The 23,020-nt window shown below is 44.8% G+C and overlaps 1 protein-coding gene across 3 annotated transcripts in view; it reads left to right on the top strand.

Annotated features, from left to right (window-relative positions):
* Positions 1-23,020, top strand: part of THADA (THADA armadillo repeat containing) — a 313,338-nt gene that overhangs the window by 16,494 nt on the left and 273,824 nt on the right. For all 3 annotated transcript variants that reach the window (XM_060247508.1, XM_060247518.1, XM_060247527.1), the window contains exons 7-13: positions 1,138-1,186; positions 10,432-10,622; positions 11,223-11,317; positions 17,101-17,321; positions 19,434-20,125; positions 21,883-22,034; positions 22,147-22,302. In XM_060247508.1, coding sequence (XP_060103491.1) covers positions 1,138-1,186; positions 10,432-10,622; positions 11,223-11,317; positions 17,101-17,321; positions 19,434-20,125; positions 21,883-22,034; positions 22,147-22,302 — 1,556 coding nt within the window. The remainder of the gene's footprint in view (positions 1-1,137; positions 1,187-10,431; positions 10,623-11,222; positions 11,318-17,100; positions 17,322-19,433; positions 20,126-21,882; positions 22,035-22,146; positions 22,303-23,020) is intronic.

Raw genomic sequence — 23,020 nt, 5'->3', positions numbered from 1 at the left:
AAAGCCTAAAAGGAACTCCACTGGGACTCCTCGTCAGCCAAGTAAATCCCATCAGAATTCTCCTAAGCATGTCTTGGCCTTTTCCCTCACTGATAAAAGTAGGCAGCAGGCATTGGGATCGCCTTCTCTGCCCAGAACAGAGGCTCCTGTCCGCTCCTCTTTTGAGGAGCAACTCAATTCTCCATGATCCAACCCCGGAAGTCAGAAATACATAAAATATTAAGAGAAAACAATAATAAACAGAAAACTTGACATAGCTGGGATGGGTAACCAACAATGTATATACAAAAGTTATCCTTAAACATTGAAGTAAGAAACACTAATCTCTCTATATCTATTCACTTAGTAAATAGCATTGATTGCTTCTAGTTGATAAGAGTATTGGTCATACAAGGCAAGGTAATCTAAATAAGGGAGCCAAACTCAAAAATTTTGAGTCATATACATCTGAGTTTTGGTGTTTGAGTCTGTAATTTTATCCACACAGAGTTCCTGTACCTTTATATGCCAGTTCGAGATGCATAAGGGTTTCAAAGATTTCCATTTAGATGCTATTTCTAAACGTGCAGCTGCACAGAACTTTTCTAATAGCTCGTAATTGTGGTATTTTGTGATTTGAAATGTCCAGAGTTTCATGACAAGATTTTCAAATTTTAAGGGAATTCGGATTTGTAGTATTTGAAAAATTGTGCTTTGAAATAATTTCCAGAAGGTTTTGACAATTGGGCACTGCCACGAGCAATGAAGTTGAGTTCCTATCGAGTTGCAGCCTTTCCAACAAAGTCGAGGAGTTATGTTGTACATGAGAAAGTTTGTTTGGAGTAATATACCACCTAGTGATAGTTTTGAATAACTGGGTCCTAATTTTGATGCTTGGAGCCATAAAAACATAAGACTTACAAAGTTTTTGCCACTGTTGGTGGCTGAAATTAGGGATATTCATATGTAAAGAAGAAAGAATTGCGATAGGGAATCTCTCATTTCTCCTGAGCTGCAATTGTATCTAATTCGAAAATGAATTATCATTCTGACATGACATTTTAATTACATTTATATTATATGATTTTTCTGCTGTTACATTATTTTTGCATTGAGGCAGTTTAATAGCTTATTTTCTCTGTGACCATAATTTCCTAGCTCTTCAGTTTCTACAAAAGTCATTACTTGAAATAGAGGATGAAAATAGGTGAGTATCTTTACTCAGTTTAAAGAGAGGGGAGAATGTAAAAAGTGTATAGAACAAAGTAGGAGTCACTTTTAAGACCAATGAAGTTTTATTCAGACTGTAAGCTTTCATATATATGCATACTTCATCAGACAATGGAATGGGGTACAGTGAGCAGAGCTACGACTGCCCACCAGCTATATGTAGCTCTGCTCAATGTACCCCATTCTGTTGTCTGATGAAGTATGCATGCATATGAAAGCTTACAGTCTAAATAAAACTTTGTTGGTCTTAAAGGTACTACTGAGCTCTTGCTTTGTTCTGTTGCTTCAGACCAACCCAGCTGCCTACCTGGATCTAGCTGAAAAATGTATAGTAAGGGTATACAAAGTATTATTTTGAGAAGTATCTCATCTATTGCTTAGGAGTTTCCAAAGAAGGATTGGGCCATATCTGTTACTCATGTATGTGTTTCTTGAATTCAGTTATAGATATTGTCTGTTGCTTAGATTGTTTAAAAATATGGAGAATACATTCACTGATGAAAGAGAACTTGTATTTTAACCATAAGTAATTTCTGTTTATAGGCCCAAGTGCACTTTTTCAACTGACAGGTCATTATTTGCACATAGAAGACTTTATGTCACTTATTTGGGTGCCCACTTGTTTGGAAGTTAGATATAGATATCTAACACTTAGCAATCTGTTCACCTTTGAATGGTAAACATGATATATCCACATGAAGACTTTTATTGTGATCAGTTATATTCAGAAAATATAAAAAAGCTGTCAAAACAGATACAGAAAAGAAAAAGCTAAATTTGTTCTGAAAGAATGCTTAATAATTGCAATATTTTAAACATTTCATTATTTGTATACATCCCTTCTGTGGAATTTTTCCTATTCCAAAAAAACTCCACAAATGGTTGCCATTTTTTCAAAAATGTCTGATTTTTTTTGTAAGAAAGCATGCTTGTATTAACTTCATAAGCTTATCCATTAGCATGACATGCCAACTTTTCTGCTTCTAACCCTTCAGCAGAAGACATATTATTAGTGTGCTAGTTCTTTGCTGCTAGTATTTTAACTGTATCTAACATGGTCTCTAGTAATTATCTGGAAGACCCCTAGGCTACATATATTTTTACATGTGTTATCTGTATATATGCCCTGATCTACATGGCCCAAGCTAGCTGGATCTCATCAGGTCCTGGAAGCTAAGCATGAGCGACCCTGGTTAATAATTTGGGTGGGATGTCTCCAAGGAAGTCGAGAGTCACTACTCAAAGGCAAACCATCTCTGAATGTCTTTTGCCTTGAAACCTCTATGAGGTCACCATAAGCTGGCTGTGACTTCACAGAACCTCCCACCACCATTTGTATGCATCTTTTAAAGAGATTGCATTCATTAGGTGTCTGAATTTTTATTCCACTTTTTTCCCCAACTCACAGGGGCTTACTAAAATAACATTTCAATAAATAAATAAACTAAGACACTGCTGGAGCTGTATAATTTCTGTCATCTGCTTCCTTTGGCTTCCTGCCCAGCTGTTAAAGCACAGTTTACATTAATTAGCAGTGGAAATTGTCTTCCTCCCTGATTCTTTTCCTTCTCCGTTAGGGGAGGGTGGGATATAAATTTGATAAAATAATATAAATAAATAAAATAAATTGTATGTTCCTAATAAAAAAATTGCACAGGCTGAAGAAGCTTCAGGCCCTTCTTCAGGTGAAACATCACTGATTAGTTCAGTGATTTTATTTCTCTGGCAAGCTATGGAGAAAATAAGAGAAAATAAGAGAGCATCCCATGTGTCACATTTTTTTCTACTCCCCTCCCCATTACCCAGATCTGTCTCTGTTTGTTGTTTGTTGTTCAGTCGCACAGTCAAGTCCGACTCTTTGCGACCCCATGGACAAAGTCATGCCAGGCCCTCCTGTCTTCCACCATCCTCCGAAGTCTGCTCAAATTCGTGTTTGTTACATCAGTAACAAAGCAGAGAAATAACAAGGTCCGCACTCTTACTGTGTTGAAAACGAGTTTACTTTGGCACCAAAGCAGAACTTAACCGGCCATAAGCCTCCAAACTGACTAAGTTAAAATTATTTTCATTCAGACCATTTTTATTCACACCCAAAACAAGCAGGCAGGCCCCCAAGCTTATCTAACTCAACATGCCCCACCTTCCTGTAACTTCTAGTATTTTTCCATATGTCCTGTCTCCATTCGTTATCAGCTCTTGCAAGAAGCTTCTCTGAGGCCTCTTTGTTATCTACTTTACAACCTTGAATCTGCACCCACTGAGTCTATCTGGCCTCTAACAGACAGTTGCTTCAAACATCTTAATTTTAAAGGAAGAAGTATGCTTTTATTCATTATTATAGGGGTATTCGTTAATTATTCAGAAGTCCCCCTTCAGAAACACTGTCCAGCCATCTCATCTTTTGCCGTCTTCTTCTTCTTTTGCCTTCTATCTTTCTGTCTCTGTATGGAGCCTTATATGTTGCAGTGTCCCCTATATGTATGTAGTTCATGCACAAGATCTGGGGCTAAATAGGAATTGTTTCTGTACATGTCTCTGGTTTTTGATTCAGCAATTTCCACAACAATAAGAGTGGGGAGAAAACAGAACACTTAAATCAGCAAGGTACAAACTAACAGAAAAAGATTTGAGTCCAGTGGCACCTTTAAGACCAATGAAGTTTTATTGAAGGTGTAGCTTTTGTGTGCATGCACACCTGAACATAAGATACAGATTAGAAATAATCAGCAAGGAAAATGGGGATTGTAGGTAATTGTACTACAGAAATCAAGTAAAAACAATTAGTTTATCTGATCCTACTGTGTATATATATTATTTTAAGCTCTCAGTAACATAAAGATCTTCGCGGTCTCTGTGCTTCACACTCATGGGATAGAGCGCTTGCGCCGATCCCCAAATCGGTACCTAAAAAGCCCGGGATTTTTTCGCGTTCGGCACCAACGGGCATGTGCAGGTGTCCCACTGGGCATGCTCGCCGGCGCCAGCATGAAGATCCTGCCAGTTCCTTTCTGACCGCTGCGCTGAGAGGTTCTTCTTTCATGTCCTTGGTCGGTAAAGTAATCTTGGATTGCTTTTTTGCCTTAGTATATAGCCCGTTTGTTATTTTCCTTAGTGTAGTTAGTTAGTTAATTGTTAGATAGTTAGTTTGTGTTGGTTAAAAAAAAAAAAGTTTGTTGGACTTGCCCTTCGGGGCTCGGTTTTCCCCCGTTTCCCCCCCTCAGAAACTTTCCTGGGTGGGGTTTTTTCCTGGGCGTCTATGGAAAGTGGTTTTTTTTAAGAGGTGCCGTTCCTGTGGGAAGAATATTGCCCCCCCCAACGGCCATTCCCTCTGCTTCCTCTGTCTGGGCGAGGGACATCGAGTTGATTCTTGCGCTCACTGTCTGAGCTTCTCAAAACAAACTCGCAAGAATCCAGCGGCGAGGCTTTCGGCGGCTTTGGTCGAGTCGGCACTTCGTCCTCATAAGATGGCATCGGGCCCGTCGGTACTGATGGGTGAGGCTGCGGCCCCGACGGTCACATCGGCTGAGACTTCGCTGATCAAGACTGAGATGCTGGTCGAGTGCGGGCGTTCCACAAAACGGCCTTCTGAAGGGTCAGTGGACACCCCGGCTAAGAGGCGTCGGGATGATTCAGGGACCCGATCATCTGCGCCGAAGAAGGTGAAATCGAAGGAGAAGCGGAAGAAGAGACCATCCTGCACCCCTTCACCTTTGCATGATGCTTCGACATCGACAGGTCCACTGAGGAAGATCTTGGCGTCCCCGCGTCATAGCCCTTCGGTGTCCAGAAGCAGTGCTTTGCAGCTGCGCCTATCGGCATCGGAGCACGAGATCAACCTGACTCAGTGCTCCCACTCTTCAGGGTCCAGGCGTCGCAGTGAGAACGACTCAGACTCGGAGGTAGAGGTGTCGGCACCGATGGATCAGACGAGAGGCTGGAGAGAGCTGGAGCTGACTTCAATGGTTCGTCGCTTCCCACAGCTTCCATCATGGGAGCAGTGCCAGTGGCCTCCTTACCCTTATCCTTACCCACCGTACCAATGGTACCGTCCTCGCGAGTTCGGTGACTGGGACCAACAATCCGAGGCATCCCACATGTCCAGGCTGTCTCAACATTCTAGACAGCGTCCTTCGGCATTGATCGCTGTCCTGCCTGACAGACGCAGCATAGTGGTGGAGGATCTGGTCGCCCATCAGAGTCTAATCCGTTGCTTTCAGAACAATCTCTGCACAGAGAGTCTTCATCGTAGGACTCCGAGGTCGGTACCGACAATCCAGACTGGGCTTTGGAGCCTTCCCTGGTGTCTCATATGGCTGAAAATCTTCCCATCTCACCGTCAGAGGATCTGAAGTCGTATGGGGACCTGGTGAAGAGGATGGCACTCTCCTCACTTCCTGTGTCACAGCACAACCCGTTGTAGACGATAACGTGTTCGACATTATGCAACGGGATACGTCTACAGTGGTTGCCCTGCCGGTGATGGTCATCCTACAGGTGGTGAAGGAGCCCTGGGCGAAGGCTTCTACACCAGTGTCATCAAGGAGGTTGGACCATATGTACCGTGTCCAGGAGTCTGGGGCTGAGTTCCTCTTTACACACCCGAAGCCAAATTCGGTAGTTGTTTCCTCCTCATCCAAGGCCCGCAAGACGCACTCCTCTCCCCCAGACAAGGAAGAGAAGAAGTTGGATAATGTCAGGAGGAAGTTCTATTCTGCTAGGACGCTGGGAGTAAAGTATCTAACTATGCTGCATGCATGGCTAGATACCAATACTCAGTATGGGAACAACTAACCCCATTTTTGTCTTCCCTGATTGAGGAGAAGAGGTCGGCTGCAAAGAAGTTGCAGAAGGAAGGCTTTGCTGTAGCCAAACAACAACTGGCCGCAGCAAAGCACATGGTCGACGTCTCAGCAAGGACCATCACTTCTGCTGTCTGCCTCCGCTGCCACTCCTGGCTCAAATCTACGGTTCTCCAGCAGGACACCAGGGCCTTTTTCGAGGATTTGCCCTTCGAGGGCGAAGGCCTCTTCAGCGCCACCACCAACAATGCACTCCAGGAAATGGACAAAAGTATAAAAACTTCCAGGAACCTGGGCGTACTGGCATCTTCCAGAGCTGCGAAACAGAAACAGTGGCACAAGCCTTGGGCGAAGAAGCCGTATCAAAAGTTCTCCCCGGAACAACAGTGGAGACCTCGCTCTGCTCAACCTGAGAGTAGGTCCCCATACAGGGGGAACAACAGAAACCGTTATGTTTCACAGAACACCGCCAAGTCCAAGGGCACTCGCCCTCAAAAGCAGGGCCTTTGGCTTTCGGGTAGCACGTGTCACCGTCCCCTCTTCCACTTCGTCTATCCGCCTCCGCCGATTCCTGTCGGCCTGGGAGTCCGTCACTATGGACAGGTGGGCGCTTTCCATCGTAGCAGAAGGCTACAAAATAGACTTTGCTCAGATTCTGAACCAATCCGTGGTAATTACCACTCCCCCTTCCCCACCTCTGCTGGTGGAGGTGAGCAACCTCTTACAGAAACAAGCCATAGAGAGAGTCCCGACGGAGGCCAGGACGGGAGGTTTCTACTCTCATTACTTCCTGGTTCCCAAGTGGGACGGGGGTCTAAGACCAATCATGGATCTTCGGAATCTGAACAAATTCATTTTGTACAAGAAGTTCAGAATGTCCACTCTGCAAACAATTCTGCCCCTTATCAACCAAGGGGATTGGATGGCAACACTGGACCTCAAGGATGCATACTTCCACGTCAGCATCCATCCTGCGTTCAGACGTTTCCTTCGGTTTGCAGTAGGTTCTCAGCACTTCCAGTTCAAAGCCCTTCCGTTTGGGCTGTCCACTGCACCTCGGGTGTTCACGAAGATGATGAGCGTTGTGGCTGCACATCTCCGGCTTCAAGGGATAGTCGTCTTTCCATACATCGACGACTGGCTCCTTGTGGCGGAGTTGAAAGAGGGTTTGTCATCCCACATTGCCGTCACTCTTTGTCTTCTCGACACCTTGGGTCTGCAGGTCAATTTGGAGAAATCACATCTTACTCCATCAAGGATAGTTCAGTTCATAGGGGCTTTGTTGGATACGAACCTGCATTGTGCGTTTCTGCCTCAGCAGAGAGCGATGGACATTATCAACCTTGTTGAACTTCTACAGAGTCGAACGTGGGGTACGGCGCAGCAGCTGGGGCTGATGGCGGCGACTACAAGTGTGCTACCCTTTGCGAAGCTGAGGATGAGGGACCTACAGCTTTGGTTTCTTCATCAGTTTCGCCCGTTGCGGGACTCACCTCAAAAGAGGTTTGTAATTCCACCTGTGACACTGCAAACGCTGCAATGGTGGAAGTCAAAGGGCAACATTTGTCAGGGAGCTCCCTTCCATCTACCTTCACCAACTGTGACTAACACAACCGATGCGTCGCTGTGGGGTTGGGGGGCCCACATGGACGATCTGTGTGTAGGGGGTCCTTGGCCTTTGAAATTGACGCATTGCCACATAAATTATCGGAACTGCTGGCAGTTCATTTTGCTCTTCGGTCTTTCTGCCCCATGGTGGCGGGGAAGATTGTTGCTCTGCTAACGGACAATACCACTGTCCTGTGTTACATCAACAGGCAGGGAGGGACAGTCTCTTGATGGTTATGTGCGCTGGATCTGTGGTCGGAGTGCCTGGACCATGACATCTTTGTGAAGGCAACGCATCTTCCAGGGGTGCTCAACCTGCAAGCAGACTCCCTCAGTAGGGGTTCAGCTTCCCCGCACGAATGGGAGTTACAGTATCGCTTCCTCTGACCTGTGTTTCAGCTCTGGGGGTATCCTCAGATGGATGTCTTTGCCACAGTCAAAAACCGGAAGTGTCCTCTGTTTTGCTCCAGAGGGAGCTCAGATCCAGATTCGTTGGGAGATGGTCTGCTGTTCCCATGGGAAGGTCGGTTCCTTTATATGTTCCCACTACTGACGAGGATGGTCAACAAGATCGCGAGAGAGAGGCCATGCTGTATCCTGGTGACTTTCTGGTGGCCTCGCCAGAACTGGTTCCCGATCCTGCTTCAACTGGCGAGGGCGGTCTTCTACCAGTTTCCGGTGGAACCGGATCTTCTGTCAGCTCAGGACGGTCATGTTCTCCATCACAACGTGCCCCACCTGAAGCTGACAGCATGGTTCATCGACCCTGTGAGTTCTCTAGCAGAGTCCATCATGTTTTCTTGAACAGCAGGAAACTTTCTATCCACGCTTCCTATGATAGGAAGTGGCAGAGGTTTCTGCAGTTCCTAGTTGATCCCTCAGTCTCCCCCCATAGGGTGGGATTGTCGGTAATTTTTGAGTTTTTGTTATCTCTGGTGGATGCTGGCCTTGTTTTTTCTTCCATCAAGGTTTATTTGGCAGCAATTTCTGTGTTCCATGAACCGGTTGAGGGGCACTCTGTTTTTGCACACCCTCGTTCTAAGAGGTTTTTGAAGGGTTTGCTTAGGCTTCATCTTCCATCGAGATCACCCCCACAGTTGTGGGATTTTACTTTAGTGTTGGACAGGCTGACTCGACGTCCTTTTGAGCTGATGGCCACATGTTCATTACAGCTTCTATCTTGGTAGCCATCACATCAGCACGCCGTGCAGGGGAGCTCACGGCAATGCGTTGTGACTACCCATATCTAGGTTTTCAGGAGTCTGGAGTGTCGTTAGCTCCTGATGTTTCTTTTCTCCCCAAGGTGGTCTCTCAGTTCCACCTCAACTTAGAAGTTTGGTTGCCCACTTTTCATCCTACTCCTTCCTCGGATGAGGAACGTAGGCTGCATGCTCTAGATGTGAAGCGTGCTTTATTGTTTTATTTAAGTCACTCCAAGAGTTTTCATAAGGACCAGCAGCTTTTTGTTTCTTATGCTGCTCCTTAGTTAGGTTCCAAGATCTCATCTCAGCAGCTTTCGAAATGGCTCACTGAGACTTTTAAACTGTGTTATTTGTTGGCTAAGAAGCCGTTACCTGGGCCTATTCGCGGACACTCTACAAGAGCGATGGCGACATGGGTGGCGTTCCTGAAAGGCGTTTCCCTGACGGACGTTTGCAAGGCTGCCACCTGGTCCTCTCCACATGCCTTTATGAAACACTACGCGCTGGATGTGCATGCTCAACAGAGGACTCGTCTGGGAGCTATGGTGCTGCAAGCTGCTTCTTCTGGTTGGCCGTATTCCTGCCTCCAGGTATGTCTAGCTTGCTAATCTCCCATGAGCGTGAAGCACAGAGACCACAAAGAAGACAGGTTGCTTACCTGTAACTGTAGATATTCAAGTGGTCAGCTGTGCATTCACACTACCCGCCCTCCTCCCCCACTGCTGACGGACTCCCTCCAGTAGGGGCTTCCAGCGGTTAGGAAGGAACTGGTGGGATACTCGCGCTGGCGCCGGCGAGCCTGCGCACTGGAACGCCTGCGCGTGCCCGTTGGTGCCGAGCGCGAAAAAATCTCGGGCTTTTTACGTACCGATTCGGGGATCGGCGCAGGTGCTCTATCCCATAAGTATGAATGCACAGATGACCACTAGAAGATCTACAGTTACAGGTAAACAACCTGTCATTCTTCCTACTTGACTTATTTGGAGCAAACCAACCCAGACAGAAGAGATAGGTGAAAGGTTGCCTGAAATGTGGAGTAGGTTTTAAGATTGATTCAGATACGCTGATAACATCAGAGAGACGACATCTCTTGGATTGATTATAATTTTCCAGAAACAGCATTGATAAAGGAAATCTAAATTTATTTTGCAAAACCAGTGTCATACTTTAAGGCTAAGAAGATGAGAAGCACCTTCAAAGAGGGCGGTGATCAATGCCTCTCGTGCTGCTGTGCTGCTTCCATGCCTTTAATTGTCTTTGCTTTGGTTAAGAGTGTGGGAACAGAGAAAATACACATGTCCCCTTACTCTGACATTCTGAGACAAAAAGTCCTTTGGTCTTTATGCTCCCATACTCCTGATTGTTTAAAGTCTTGTATAGGATGCTGCCCCATATGTTTGGTTTTAAATAGGCCAAGAATCCTTTCTGGGATGTACACACAACTGAGATTAATGGAGGCCCTTTGAGCTAGTAATTACACCTACCTCCCCCATCCATCACGTTCACAGTCAACTTTAGGCAAATAGGCTAGCGAAAGTTTGTTAGCATTCAAACTGTCATGTTTTTGCTTCAGGAGAACAACACTACCTACTTTTAAAAATGTCTTTTTATAGAAGGCTCAGTGGAAATCGCATTGCCCAAACTCGACTGATGCATGATTTGTTGATGGGTGTTAAAGTTTCAATGATGTTGATACAAAAAATGCAAGCAAATAGTCACGATAATCTTTGGAAGAAACTAGATTCCCCTTTTTGGAAAAGTATGTGTGGCCTACTGCACAGTTTCACTTGCTTTTTAATCAATGGTAAGTAGTAGCAATACCTCTTTTTAAAAATTTAGTCTGTTTTACTCTATTACTCATTGCCTTCTAATAACCAGATTAAAAGGGTAGCTTTTTTTTTTAAAGGAAAAACAATGCAAGATAATTCGTGATTATTTCTAGTCAGAAGCATGGGGATGTTTTATCCTTAGTGCCTAAAATTAATAGATGAAACAATAAAGCAGGATAGAGATCTTTAGGGGGAGGGGAAATCACCTGGGTATTTTTCACAGTAGTATTTTTTTTTCTATCAAGAAATATTACATTCATTTGTTGATGGCAGATCTTTCTACAATAAGTGCTGCCTTGTAGTATTGGAAGAATACTTGCTTGCAAGATTGTTGCCTCCTGCATTCTAGGACCTTACTGTTTAGGTTCATGATCTGGGTGGGAATGGTGAAGTACCAAGCAACATGACAGATACATGAATTGGGTTCAGTGCCTAAATCATATTTTCCTTGAGCATTGTTGTATCTTGCAAGATTTCATTTTGGTGTGTGTATAAGTATTGGTATTCCATCAGACTAGAAAGCAAGAACTGTATTAAGGTTCTCAAAATAATACTAGTGTTTATCTTTTATGCAGAAGAATTCTTACAGACTGTCCGGACTGCAGCAGGATTGGCTCTTATTCTCTTCGTTAAGACTATGTTTGAACCAGCTGAAAAGTTACCCTGTCTGGTGAGTTTTATAAAGAAAGAGATGTGAACTTTTGCAACCATACAAAAAGCACGATTGTAGTACATTAATCTGGTTTTAGTTTGTATAAAAATAGCTGAAAATAGATTAGTTGCTTTACAGTGCTCAGCAGAATTACAGCCTCCAGTGGCCTTGGTGGTGGAAAGTGCTGTCAAGTCACAGCCAGATTATGGTGATCCCATGGGGTTTTCAAGGCAACAGATGAATAATAATAATAATAATAAATTTATTCTTATATCCCGCCCTCCCCAGCCAAAGGCGGGCTCAGGGCGGCTCACAAGCATGGAATTCCATGGTTCAATGAAACAATACAATACAACAACAATTTTAAATAATCAATAACATAATAAATAAGTTAGTTAAAATAGATAAAAGGTGCTATATTACTATGGGTCGTAGTATCCACAAGATGGCTGGATGGCTACACATCAATCTCATCAGTTTAGCCAGGTTCTGTTTCGAAAGCCAGCTGGAAAAGAAATGTTTTACAAGCCTTGCGGAATTGATTCAAGTCCCGCAGGGCTCGTACCATCTCTGGTAGATGATTCCACCATCGAGGGGCCATTGCGGAGAAGGCTTGCTCCCTGGTTGCCTTCAATTGAGCCTCTCTTGGCCCAGGGATTATTAGGAGATTTTGCGAGCTAGATCTCAGTGCTCTCTGGGGAACATATGGGGAGAGGCGGTCCCTTAGGTAGGCAGGTCCTCGGCCATATAGGGCTTTAAAGGTAATGACCAGCACTTTATAGCGAACACGGTACACAACCGGCAGCCAATGCAGATCCCGCAGCCCAGGCCGCACATGTTCCCACCGTGGTAGTCCCAATAGCAGCCTGGCCGCCGCGTTCTGGACTACCTGAAGTTTCCGTGTTCGGTATAAGGGCAGCCCCATGTAGAGGGCATTGCAGTAGTCTAGTCTCGAGGTGACCGTTGCGTGGATCACAGTTGCTAGGTCGCTGCGCTCCAAGAAGGGAGCCAACTGCCTCGCCCTCTTGAGGTGAAAGAAGGCGGATCTAGCAGTGGCAGCTATCTGGGCCTCCATTGACAAGGAGGATTCCAGTAGCACTCCCAGGCTCTTGACTTTGCCCACTGGTATCAGTGGCGCACCGTCAAAAGCCGGCAGCGTAATCTCCCCTCCCAGTCCGCCGCGGCCCACGCAAAGGACCTCAGTCTTCGCTGGATTCAACTTCAGCCCGCTCAGCCTGAGCCAGTCAGCCACGGCTTGCAGCGCCCGGTCCAGGTTTATTGGGACATTGCCAGCCCGGCCGTCCATCAATAGATAGAGCTGGGTGTCATCTGCATACTGATGGCAACCCAGCCCATACCTCCGTACAATCTGGGCAAGGGGGCGCATAAAGATGTTAAACAACATAGGGGAGAGAACTGCTCCCTGAGGCACCCCACAATGAAGTGGGTGTCTCTGAGACAGCTCCCCCCCAATTGCCACCCTTTGTCCCCGACTTTCCAGGAAGGAGGAGAGCCATTGTAGGGCTAGCCCCCGAATTCCTGCGTCGGCGAGGTGGCGGGTCAGCAGCCGATGGTCGACCGTATCGAACGCAGCCGACAGGTCTAGCAGCAGCAATACTGCCAAGCCGCCTCGATCCAGTTGTCGTCGGAGGTCATCCATGAGGGCGACCAAGACTGTCTCCGTCCCATGGCCCGGGCGGAAGCCGGACTGGCATGGGTCTAGAGTGGAGGCGTCCTCCAGAAAGTCCTGTAACTGCAACGCCACAGCCCTCTCAATAATTTTGCCCAAAAAGGGCAAATTTGAGACCGGTCGATAGTCTGCCAATTTGGCCGGGTCTGATGAAGCTTTTTTCAGGAGAGGGCGGACCAATGCCTCTTTCAGGGGTGTTGGAAAGGCGCCCTCTGAAAGGGATCAGTTTATAATATCCCGTATAGGATATCGTAATTCCTCCTGGCAGGCCTTAATTAGCCAGGAGGGGCATGGGTCCAGATCACAAGTTGTGGATCGTGCAGTGCCAAGAATTCTGTCGACCTCCTCCAAGCTGAGCGGGTCGAAGCAGTCCAGGGTTGAATCGGAAGACACGCATTGGGCCTTGAGTTCACTTACTGCATCTAAGTTGGCAGGGTATCTTTAGTATTGAATTAGAATCTATAACCTCGGGGAAGTCTATATTGGAGGGAGGGGGGATTGAAAAGTCATATGGGCTAGTATTGAAGCAACGAAGGGAAATTAAGTTCTGTAACCATATGCTATCAATAAATTGGTTAAAACACATAAGTTGGCAGGGCAGTCGTGGCGGAGCGATTGGACCTTATCAGCAAAAAATTTCGCAAAAGCCTCACAGTCAATCTCCAATTCATTAGCTTTTGAGTCGCCCTGTGGCAACGTAGTAAGGTTCCAAATTATTCTAAATAATTGGGCCAGGCGCGAATTTGCAGATGCAATCTTGGCCGCAAAGTATATTTTCTTTGCGGCCTTGATTGCCATCTCATAGGACTTCATAAACTTCCTATAAGATGTTCTAGTCGCTTCGTCACGAGAACGCCGCCATTGCCTCTCTAGCCGTCTAAGGCCTTGTTTCAGCTGGCGTAATTCCGGGGTATACCACGGAGCCAGCTTAGTCCGAGGTCGCAGAGGGCGCCAAGGTGCGATCTCCTCAATGGCCCTAGAGAGCCGGCTATTCCAGGTCTCAATCAGGCCATCGAGGGAATCGCCAGCGGGCCAGGGGTCCCGAAGGGCCATCTGGAACCGTTCCGGGTCCATTTGGCTCCGCAGGCGAGCCATAATTGGCTCCTCGCCTAAACAGGTTTGGGGAGGCATATCTACACGAGCCTTGAGGGCGAAGTGATCCGACCATGGCACCGCCTCTGTGGTTATATCGCTCACTGTAACCCCAGCCGCAAAGATCAGGTCTAACATGTGTCCGGCCTGGTGGGTGGGGGTTACAACAAATTGAGGGAGTCCCAGTGTCGCCATGGAAGACACTAGGTCCGTCGCCTGACTGGAGGACGGGTCATCAGCATGGACGTTGAAGTCACCCAGGATTATCAATCTTGGGTGCTCCAGTGCCCAGCCTGTCGCCGCCTCGAGCAGGGACGGTAAAGCGTTGGCCGGTGCGTTAGGCGTACGGTACACCAGCCAAATCGCCAACCCCTCTCCAGCCTCCCACGCCAGACCGGCACATTCAATACCCTCAATCTTTGGGGCTGGGAGCGCCCTGAAGGAGTAAGCCTCCCGTGCAAATAATGCCACTCCTCCCCCCCGCCCGCTAGTCCGCGATTGGTGGAAGACTGAGTAACCTGGGGGAGCTGTTTGCGAGAGGGCCACTGTGTCTCCCTCCCGAATCCAGGTCTCAGTCACGCAAGCCAGGTCCATATTCTGTTCGAGCATAAACTCTCGAAGAATTGAGGTTTTGTTATTGATGGACCTGGCGTTGCATAACACCAATGACGGAGGCGGGTTACACCTGGCCCTACTACCTGTCACCCTCGGGATGGGACGCAGATTGGAGGGGGGCCGAGCACTGACATGTCTCTGTCCTCCTCCCTTATAACATCTGTTCCCACCGCCATACCTCCCCCTCCCCAGGAGCACTGGAATCCCTGAGCTGGCCATTTCTCGATGGTAGCAGCTGCTGTGTTGACCACTATCAGGCTGCTATCTAAGTTGTTCTCGCCCCGCTCCGTCCCATTCAATCCTAAATTCTAATCAACCCAAGAACCCCTCCCAATTCCTATATATATTTGATGAAATTAATTCTAATAGCAATCAATTTTAAACTCCCTCATTAATTCAAATCAATTTGCTAAAAATATTTATGTAATCCAGTCCAAATATATAATAATAAATAATCTAATGAGTTAATTAGTAGTAAAACAGAGGTCAATGTGGGGATTTGGGGGTCTGCCTTGCAATGACTGTGCTCTTTCCTCCAAGATCCGGGGACAAAGGGTGGTGATAGGGGAGGAATTGTCCCAGAGGCACCCAGTTATATGTGGTGTGCCGCAAGGTGCGATTCTATCCCCGATGTTACTTAACATCTGTATGTGCCCCCTTGCCCAGATTGTCAGGAGGTATGGGCTGGGGTGTCATCAATATGCAGATGACACCCAGCTCTATCTATTGATGGGTGGCCAGTCCGACTCCGCCATGTATAACCTAGACCAGGCATTACAAGCTATGACATCCTGGCTCAGGGTGAGTCGACTGAAGTTAAATCCAACGAAGACGAAGCTTCTGTATCTGAGTTGTGGTGGTCCAGGAAAGGAGATTCCCTTGCTGATCTTTGATGGGGTGGTGTTGAAACCAGCCCCTAAAGTCAGGAGCCTGGGAGTGCTCCTGGAGCCCTTTTTGACTATGGAGGATCAGGTGGCAGCCACTGCCAAGTCTGCCTTTTTTCATCTGCAGTGGGTACAGCAGTTGGCCCCTTTCCTGGAGCACCATGACTTGGTAATGGTTATCCGTGCTACTGTCACCTCAAGGATAGACTACTGTAATGCCCTCTACATGGGGCTACCTTTGACTCTGACTCAGAACACTGCAGCTAGTGCAGAACACTGCAGCGTGGCTGCTAATGGGGCTCCCTCAATGGGAGCACATTCAACCGGTGCTGAAAGAGCTGCACTGCCTGCTTATAGTGCACCGAATCCGCTTCAAAGTGTTGGTATTGACCTTTAAAGCCCTATATGGCCAAAGACCTGCCTATCTAAGGGACCGCCTTTCCCCATATATACCCCAGAGAGCACTGCATTCAGGAAGTCAACATCGGTTATCCATCCCTGGACCAAGAGAGGCCAGATTATGCTCTACATGGGCAAGGGCCTTCTCTGTTGCAGCCCCTAAACTAGGGAACGCGCTCCCAGAGGCCATGAGAGCCCTGTGGGATCTCCCAATTCTGCAGGGCCTGTAAAACCAACCTTTTCCAGCAGGCCTACAGTAATTAATACATGAGCAGCTGCCACCATTATGTCGCTGAATACTACCATCTATTTATACCTAATAGAGTAATTCAGAGAATTAAGAACCAAAATGAAGCTGGACTGCCTATGTAAGAAATTTTATAGCATCATTTTAAAGTTTTAAATTATAAATTGTTTATATGTGTTTAATTTTATGATCATAAGGTATTGTTACTATTGTATTATGACTGTGAGCTGCCCAGAGTCCGTATCTGGAGTGGGTGACATATACATTTAAGGTAAATAATTTTTTTTTAAAAAGGGTGGTTTGCCATTGCCTGCTTCTGCATAGCAGCAGTGGATTTTCTTGGTATTCTAAATAGGGCCTACTTTGTCAGGCTTCTAGGATCTGATGAGATTGGGCTAGCCTGAACATTTGATATTCCCTAAACTATAAGGAGGGAGTAACTCTATTTAGGACTGCACTTTTTCCAGTTGTCATCTGAATTCTCATTTTTTTATTGCATTCTGCAATTAACTAAAAATGAACAGCTATTAAGAGCAATGCTTTTAAAATTAATTACAGCATACTCTCAATAAACCAGCAAGAATAAGGTAAAAAAAGTAACAGCAGCAACCGAAATTTGAAATAGTGTAGCGATCTTAAAATGCAAGTAAAAATGAGTGCTCCAATGTCATCCAAAACAGATATATCTTGAATTCTTATGGAAGACCTGTAGGGATGGAGGCAACTATAGCTCCAGGGGGAGGGAGTTCCACAGTCATGGTGGGATATCAGTGGGAAAATTTTTTTCTGAATCCTTGCTTGCTTTGCTTGCTTTCTGTTCAGTAATGAGCATTTCCTCTCCCTTCGGCGGCTTCAATAAAATTGTGTTTTGCAGATCAACGACTTGCTTTGTGGCTCACTGAAATGTTTAAATGTACCAGACTGGTTTGTGGACAGCTGTGGGAGCCTTTGCACAGCTAAACTCTCTGACTCAGTCCTCCTTTTTGTTTGCCATGGAGCACTGGCCATGTTGGACTGGAGGGATGGCTGCATGGGACACAGTGGTGAGAAGCTGCTCCTGGATATTTCTTCTGTTTTGTTAGTCCTGAGTACAAGGTAAGCCTACTTCATTCATTTTAGGACAAAGGTTACATAATCACTGAACATCCTAAATTGGGCTAAAGAAAACATGCATGAATGAAACCTTAAATCTGACTATCAGAAAGCCCAAAGAGAAAGGTCCTTAATGGTTTGGTAGTAGGATTGTGTTTTGGCAGATCAGAATGATTAGAAGAGATCCACAGTTGTGGGGCGGTCATCAAGAATACTGCTCTGTGGTCACAGTTTGGATATTACCTACAGCTGAATTTGAGCCTTAACTTACTAGCTTAATTTAGAGAATATTTTAGTTTGTCTAAGAACATCTTAACAAATAATACATGTTTGTGAAATACAGGGATGTATTTGCAAAGGGAAAACTAAATAGAAAATAATAGTAGTCAGGGCTTTTTTTGAGCAGGAACGCAGTTCTGACTGGCTTGGTATCAGGAGGTGTGGCCTAATATGTAAATGAGTTCCTGCTGGGCTTTTTCTACAAAAAAGCCCTGATAGTAGTCAATGAGATTAACTGGTTAGTCCCTGAGTCCTAAAATATGTTAAAAGTGCTTCAAGGGCATGTCTCTTCTCCCCCTTTCCCACTTCCCTGTGTTGCATGAATCTTTAATTAGCTCAGTTGTGGATAATCAGCTATGTTGTTAACTATAAATGGGAAGTTCAGGTTCATTGGAAAGAAGGGAAAATACCTGATTGGAACACTAGTACGTTCACCTGTCTTTTTTTAAAGCAGTATTTAGAGCCGGAACCAGAATGGTAATGATGGTTATACTGTCACATTAGGACTCGGAAGAAACAAGTTCAAATCTCGACTCAGGCCCAAGCTTCATGTTACGTTTAGTATGTTATCTCAGTGGGGACTGGCAGCAGGATGCATCTGTGAGTTCCTCATGAGAACTCATTTCTAAAGTGCTTCAGGAACCCCTTTTGGGTTGAGCTCCAGGGGGAGGAGAGGCATCAGCCTCCTCCTCTCATGCTGTTTTCTCAACCTGAAACAACCCCAGGGGTCATTCTTTGTCTTGTGCATGCGCATATGCTTGACAGATGTGCTTCTCTCCAACTGGGCAAATAATGCTCCCAGGACTGTTTCAGTTTAGGAAAGTGATATGGTGGGGAAAACTGGAGCCATGGTCCTGATTTGAATCAGGCTTCTGTGCTGCTTTAGAACAGAGTTCTCACAGGGATGTTGCAACCTCAAGGCTTTATGGTGATCTCATGGACCTCAGCTATGAAACTTTGGTTTGTCAGTGTCTCAGCCTCAGCCTTTCTCACTGGTTCTGTGATGCCTACTTACTGTAATGCCTACTCACTTACTGTAATGCCTACTCACTGCAAGTAGATAAGTGGAGAAGGGAAGAACTGTATACTGCTTGTGTTTTGAACTACTTGGAGGAAGGTAGGGATAAATATGTGATGTAAATATGTGATAGAATATTAATGGTATCACTGTATGTAAAGTACATTGTTATCTGAGATGCCTTGAAGCCAGAAACGGCAACTGCCAAGGATCTGACCTTAGAGCTTCTTCTCTTTCTTTGAAGAGGGTTAGGAGCAATGATTGCTAACTTAAGTTACCAGTCTTTTGCTGTTGGTAATGGGAGAAGACTCATTCTATTCCTTCTTCCCATGCAAGTCAAACAATTATACCATCTGTCTCCTTTAAAGGAAGCCGGATGGTGTTGGGACAAATATTTAGCTTGTTCTTAGTTGTCTACTTACTGCAAGTAAACAGGACAAATAGTAGGGATTGGTCACTAGTGGATGAGTACAAGAATTTGTTCTAGGCTGCTGGAGAACACAATCCAGATACATGCCTGTTAGGGGATATTTGGGTTTTTTTATTCCTGCAGTGGAGAGTAGATAGATCAGGAGGAGAGTAAAGATTCATGACTTTTCCCCTATAGTTTCCTTCCATGGTGTGAATGTAATAAAAATATACTGCAGTTCTTCTGTGGGAATATACTGTTTAACTAAAACTGCAGTCTATTCAGTGCATACTTTAAAAGTATGAGTAGCAGCAATAGCAGTTGTCTAATGTTATGAAAATAGGCAAACATTAGAGGATAAAATTGTCCCAGTGTTCCTCTTTCCCATTGTTCTTGTTATCTCTTGAAGGTTAAAAGAGTCTAACATGGCAGCATCCTTGTCCAGAATTTTAGCTATATGGACCAATTCAACATTGGGCGCCCTTCCGTCAAGTTCCAAAAACTTGCATCTTGCAGTCGGTGGAAACTCAGACACAATTAGAAAAATGCTGGACTATGTGTATGCACACTGGGAACATCCTTTGGATGCTGTTAGACATCAGACAAAACTCATATTTAAGAATGTCCTCCAAATACACCAGGCCACCATAAAAGGATCCACTGTAAAACCAGACCCTTTCTTCTTCACATTGACTGAAAGTTTGTTAAGTTTAGAATGGCACGTTAAAGGCAAATATTCATCACTTGGCTATCTTGTTGAGTGCATTGGCTGTGATAATGTTCTGGCAATGGATAGGACAATTCCTGCTCAGATCTTGGATGTAATGAGTGATCAGTCTTTTGCACCTTATGCAAGCGATCTGTTGGAAATCATGTTTATGAATCACAAGAAGCATCTTTCATCTGTAATGGAAGGAGAAGTCTGGATTGATGATTGGCATGCGACTTGGGTGTCCCCTCTGCTTTTGATTTTGTGTGATGGGAATCCAGAGCAAACCACCTATATAATAGATTATTACCTGCCAAAGTTGCTGAAATGTAGCCCTGAAAGCTTGAACTACATGATTAAAATCCTTCGGACTTCAGCTGAATCCAGTGTTGGTAAGAACAATCATATCTATCTATCTATCCATGGCTTTTTTTTTTTAGCAGGAACGCACAAGAACACAGTTCCATCTGGTTTGGTGTCAGGGAGTGTGGCTTGATATGCAAATAAGTTCCTGCTAGACTTTTTCTACCAACCCCCCTGTGTGAAACAATGGTGGTGTCAGGGGGTGTGGCCTAATATGCAAATAAGTTCCTGCCACGCTTTTTCTACAAAAAAAGCCCTTCTGTCATCTTTCATCTTTCCTCCTGCCTTCTATCTAAAATAATTCAGATGGGTGGTTGATGTTGCTTCCTTTTGGCAGATATTTTTTGGCAAGCATGAAGTGTGAGAAATGGCAGGATAAGTTGCTCAGATGATAGAAATGCATTTTGAAAATTGAGAATTTGGGGTTGAATCGTAAGGTCACTTTATGCCTTGTGCCAGAGGGTGGGAAATTTCATTGATCCATAACCCACACTGTTCTTGAGGTTCTCCTGTCTTCCAAGAGCATGCTTTTGTGAGCTTGGTCTTCATCAGGAAGGGTGGGGAGAGGATTCCATTGCACTGCTGGAAGTTCCATCCATTGGCAAAAAAACTACTTTGGAAATAGCCTTGGCTTTATAATTTCCTCATTTACCATCATGCTTACAATAAAATAAATGTCGTACTGTCTTTCATAGTTTTTTTGTGAAACATTTTCTGTATTGGTTTTTATTAAGGATAATAAATTCCTGTATCCAACCACTTATGGATGGAACATAGTTTCCCACTGTTATTCTCCACTCTTGTCCTGTTCTGACCCCTTCAGAAAGAATATTCCTAGGGTTGAAGGAAATACATGGGAAACAATTGGGGGTATTCTGTTTTTTGCCCAAGGGCCCTCCGCCCTTTTCCGATGGAAAAATTGAAATTTGAGGGAATAGTGAAAAAACTCCTGATTTTTTTTTCTTTCTGAAATGAGTGAAATTCTTAAGACAAGGTAGGTATATTGTAGACATATATGGCCATTAAATCCAAGATGCATTTCTGCACCTAAAAGGATACATAATTGTTGTGAGGGAAGCATACAAGGCTCTCATTGCTTTTTAACTTTTGTGCGCTTTATGTTGTCCTTTTGACCTGATGTGATTGGCCATTTCATTTATCGCTTAAAACGCTGTGACATACATACCCACAGACTTGATAATAAGTAGATTATTGCCTTGGCTTGCTGAAGGGAAAAAAAATACCAGGAAGAGACAAGACAGAAACTGCGCCAAATTCTCAGAGGAAAATTCTGAAACAGGGCCAGATCTAGGGAGGGGCATAGGGGGCGCTTGCCCTGGGCACTGCCGGAGGGGAGGCGCCAAATTGGGTATGGAGTCCATTCTATTCTATGGGCGCATAATAGGCCTATAAGGGGGTGTCATTTTTTAATTTCCCTCCCCTCAAAAACATGTAGATCTGGTCCTGCTCTGAAAGTTCACTGAGAACTCAGCTAGCAAAATTTTTAATCTATTAATATGATATGGGAAATGATAGAAAGCTGTTTTAAGTTGAGTGTGGTTAGTGTAGCCTTTTTGTTTTTTCCCAGACACTGGGGAATACAAACATCATTTTCTAAGTATCCCTTGTAAAAGTAGTTCTGAAACAGTGCAATGGCATTTTAAAGACTAATTGTCATGAATTTAATTGTGGCTTGAGCTTCTATAGGCAAGGATCATTTTCAGCAAAATTTTAAGGAGACTGATGTCTAATGTATTGTCTGCAACACTTACACTGTTTTGTTTAGGTTCCTCCAATACCAGAGGGGCATTTGGAGCTTTGATGGCATGCCTGAGGACAGCCAGAGCCCACGGGCATCTGCAATTTACAGATATCTTGCATGATGGCCTTGTGTCTGTTGGATGTACAAAACAAGGCTTAGTTCATCAGCATGATCAGGTACCAGCCTAAGTATCTTTGATGTGGTGCTTTTTATTATACAGTTGCAAACTTTATAAAACTTTAATAAAGACAGTTGTTATTAAAAACTCACTATTGACTCTCTTTAAAGGTACGGATAGATGCTTTAGGATTGCTTTGTGAAAGCCACCGAAGCACAGAAACTATCTCGCTGGAAGAGATGCAGCTGATTAAGTTTTTTGTTAGATATAACTTGAACAGTCAGTCTCCAGCGGTGAGACAACAGATCTGTTCCCTTTTGAAAAAGGTAATTGAAGCAGGTATGGTGCTACGCCAACTGCATTGGCTGCCCTTTGAGTACCAGATTGGTTCAAGGTTATGATGGTGTCCTTTAAAGCCCTATGCGGCCAGGGACCAGCATACCTACGTAACCATCTCTTCCCATATGTGCTCTAGAAGGCCTTGTGTTCTGCTGATCAGTATCTTCTGGTAGTCCCAAGCCCAAAAGACATCCACTTAGCCTCGACCAGGGCCAGGACTTTTTCTGCTCTGGCCCCAGCCTGGTGGAACTTGCTCCCAACTTAGATCAGGGCCCTGTGAGACTTGTTACAGTTCCGCAAGGCCTGTAAAATGCAGCTGTCCTACCAGGCCAACCATCTCAGCCTCCCCTGCTCACAGCACTGGCCCTAGTGCCAGGACTTACGTCTTGCAGAAGGCATTATGGACTACCTGAATGCTGTTTGTTAAGCTGCCAGCTTGTTTTGTACTGTTTTAAATCTGGTTTTAGATCATAGGTTTTTAACAATTCATGTTTTATATGTTGTGACCACCCTGAGCCCACTTGTGGGGTAGGGTAGGATATAAACCCAATAAAATAAAAAAAATAAAATAAAAAGTGAGAGTTTGGAACTATCACTGCATCTTTCACCAAAGTGATCTGAAAATAAAATTTTATTATATCTTTTTAAAAAATGAAATGTGTTGTCATGCTCAATGTTTGTAATCTGGTGGTGTTCTGTTTCCTT

This window comes from Heteronotia binoei, chromosome 1, assembly GCF_032191835.1.
Source record: "Heteronotia binoei isolate CCM8104 ecotype False Entrance Well chromosome 1, APGP_CSIRO_Hbin_v1, whole genome shotgun sequence".
Classification (NCBI taxonomy): domain Eukaryota; kingdom Metazoa; phylum Chordata; class Lepidosauria; order Squamata; family Gekkonidae; genus Heteronotia; species Heteronotia binoei.
Note: the sequence above shows the minus strand (reverse complement) of the source record. Positions and strands in the feature narration are given on the sequence as shown.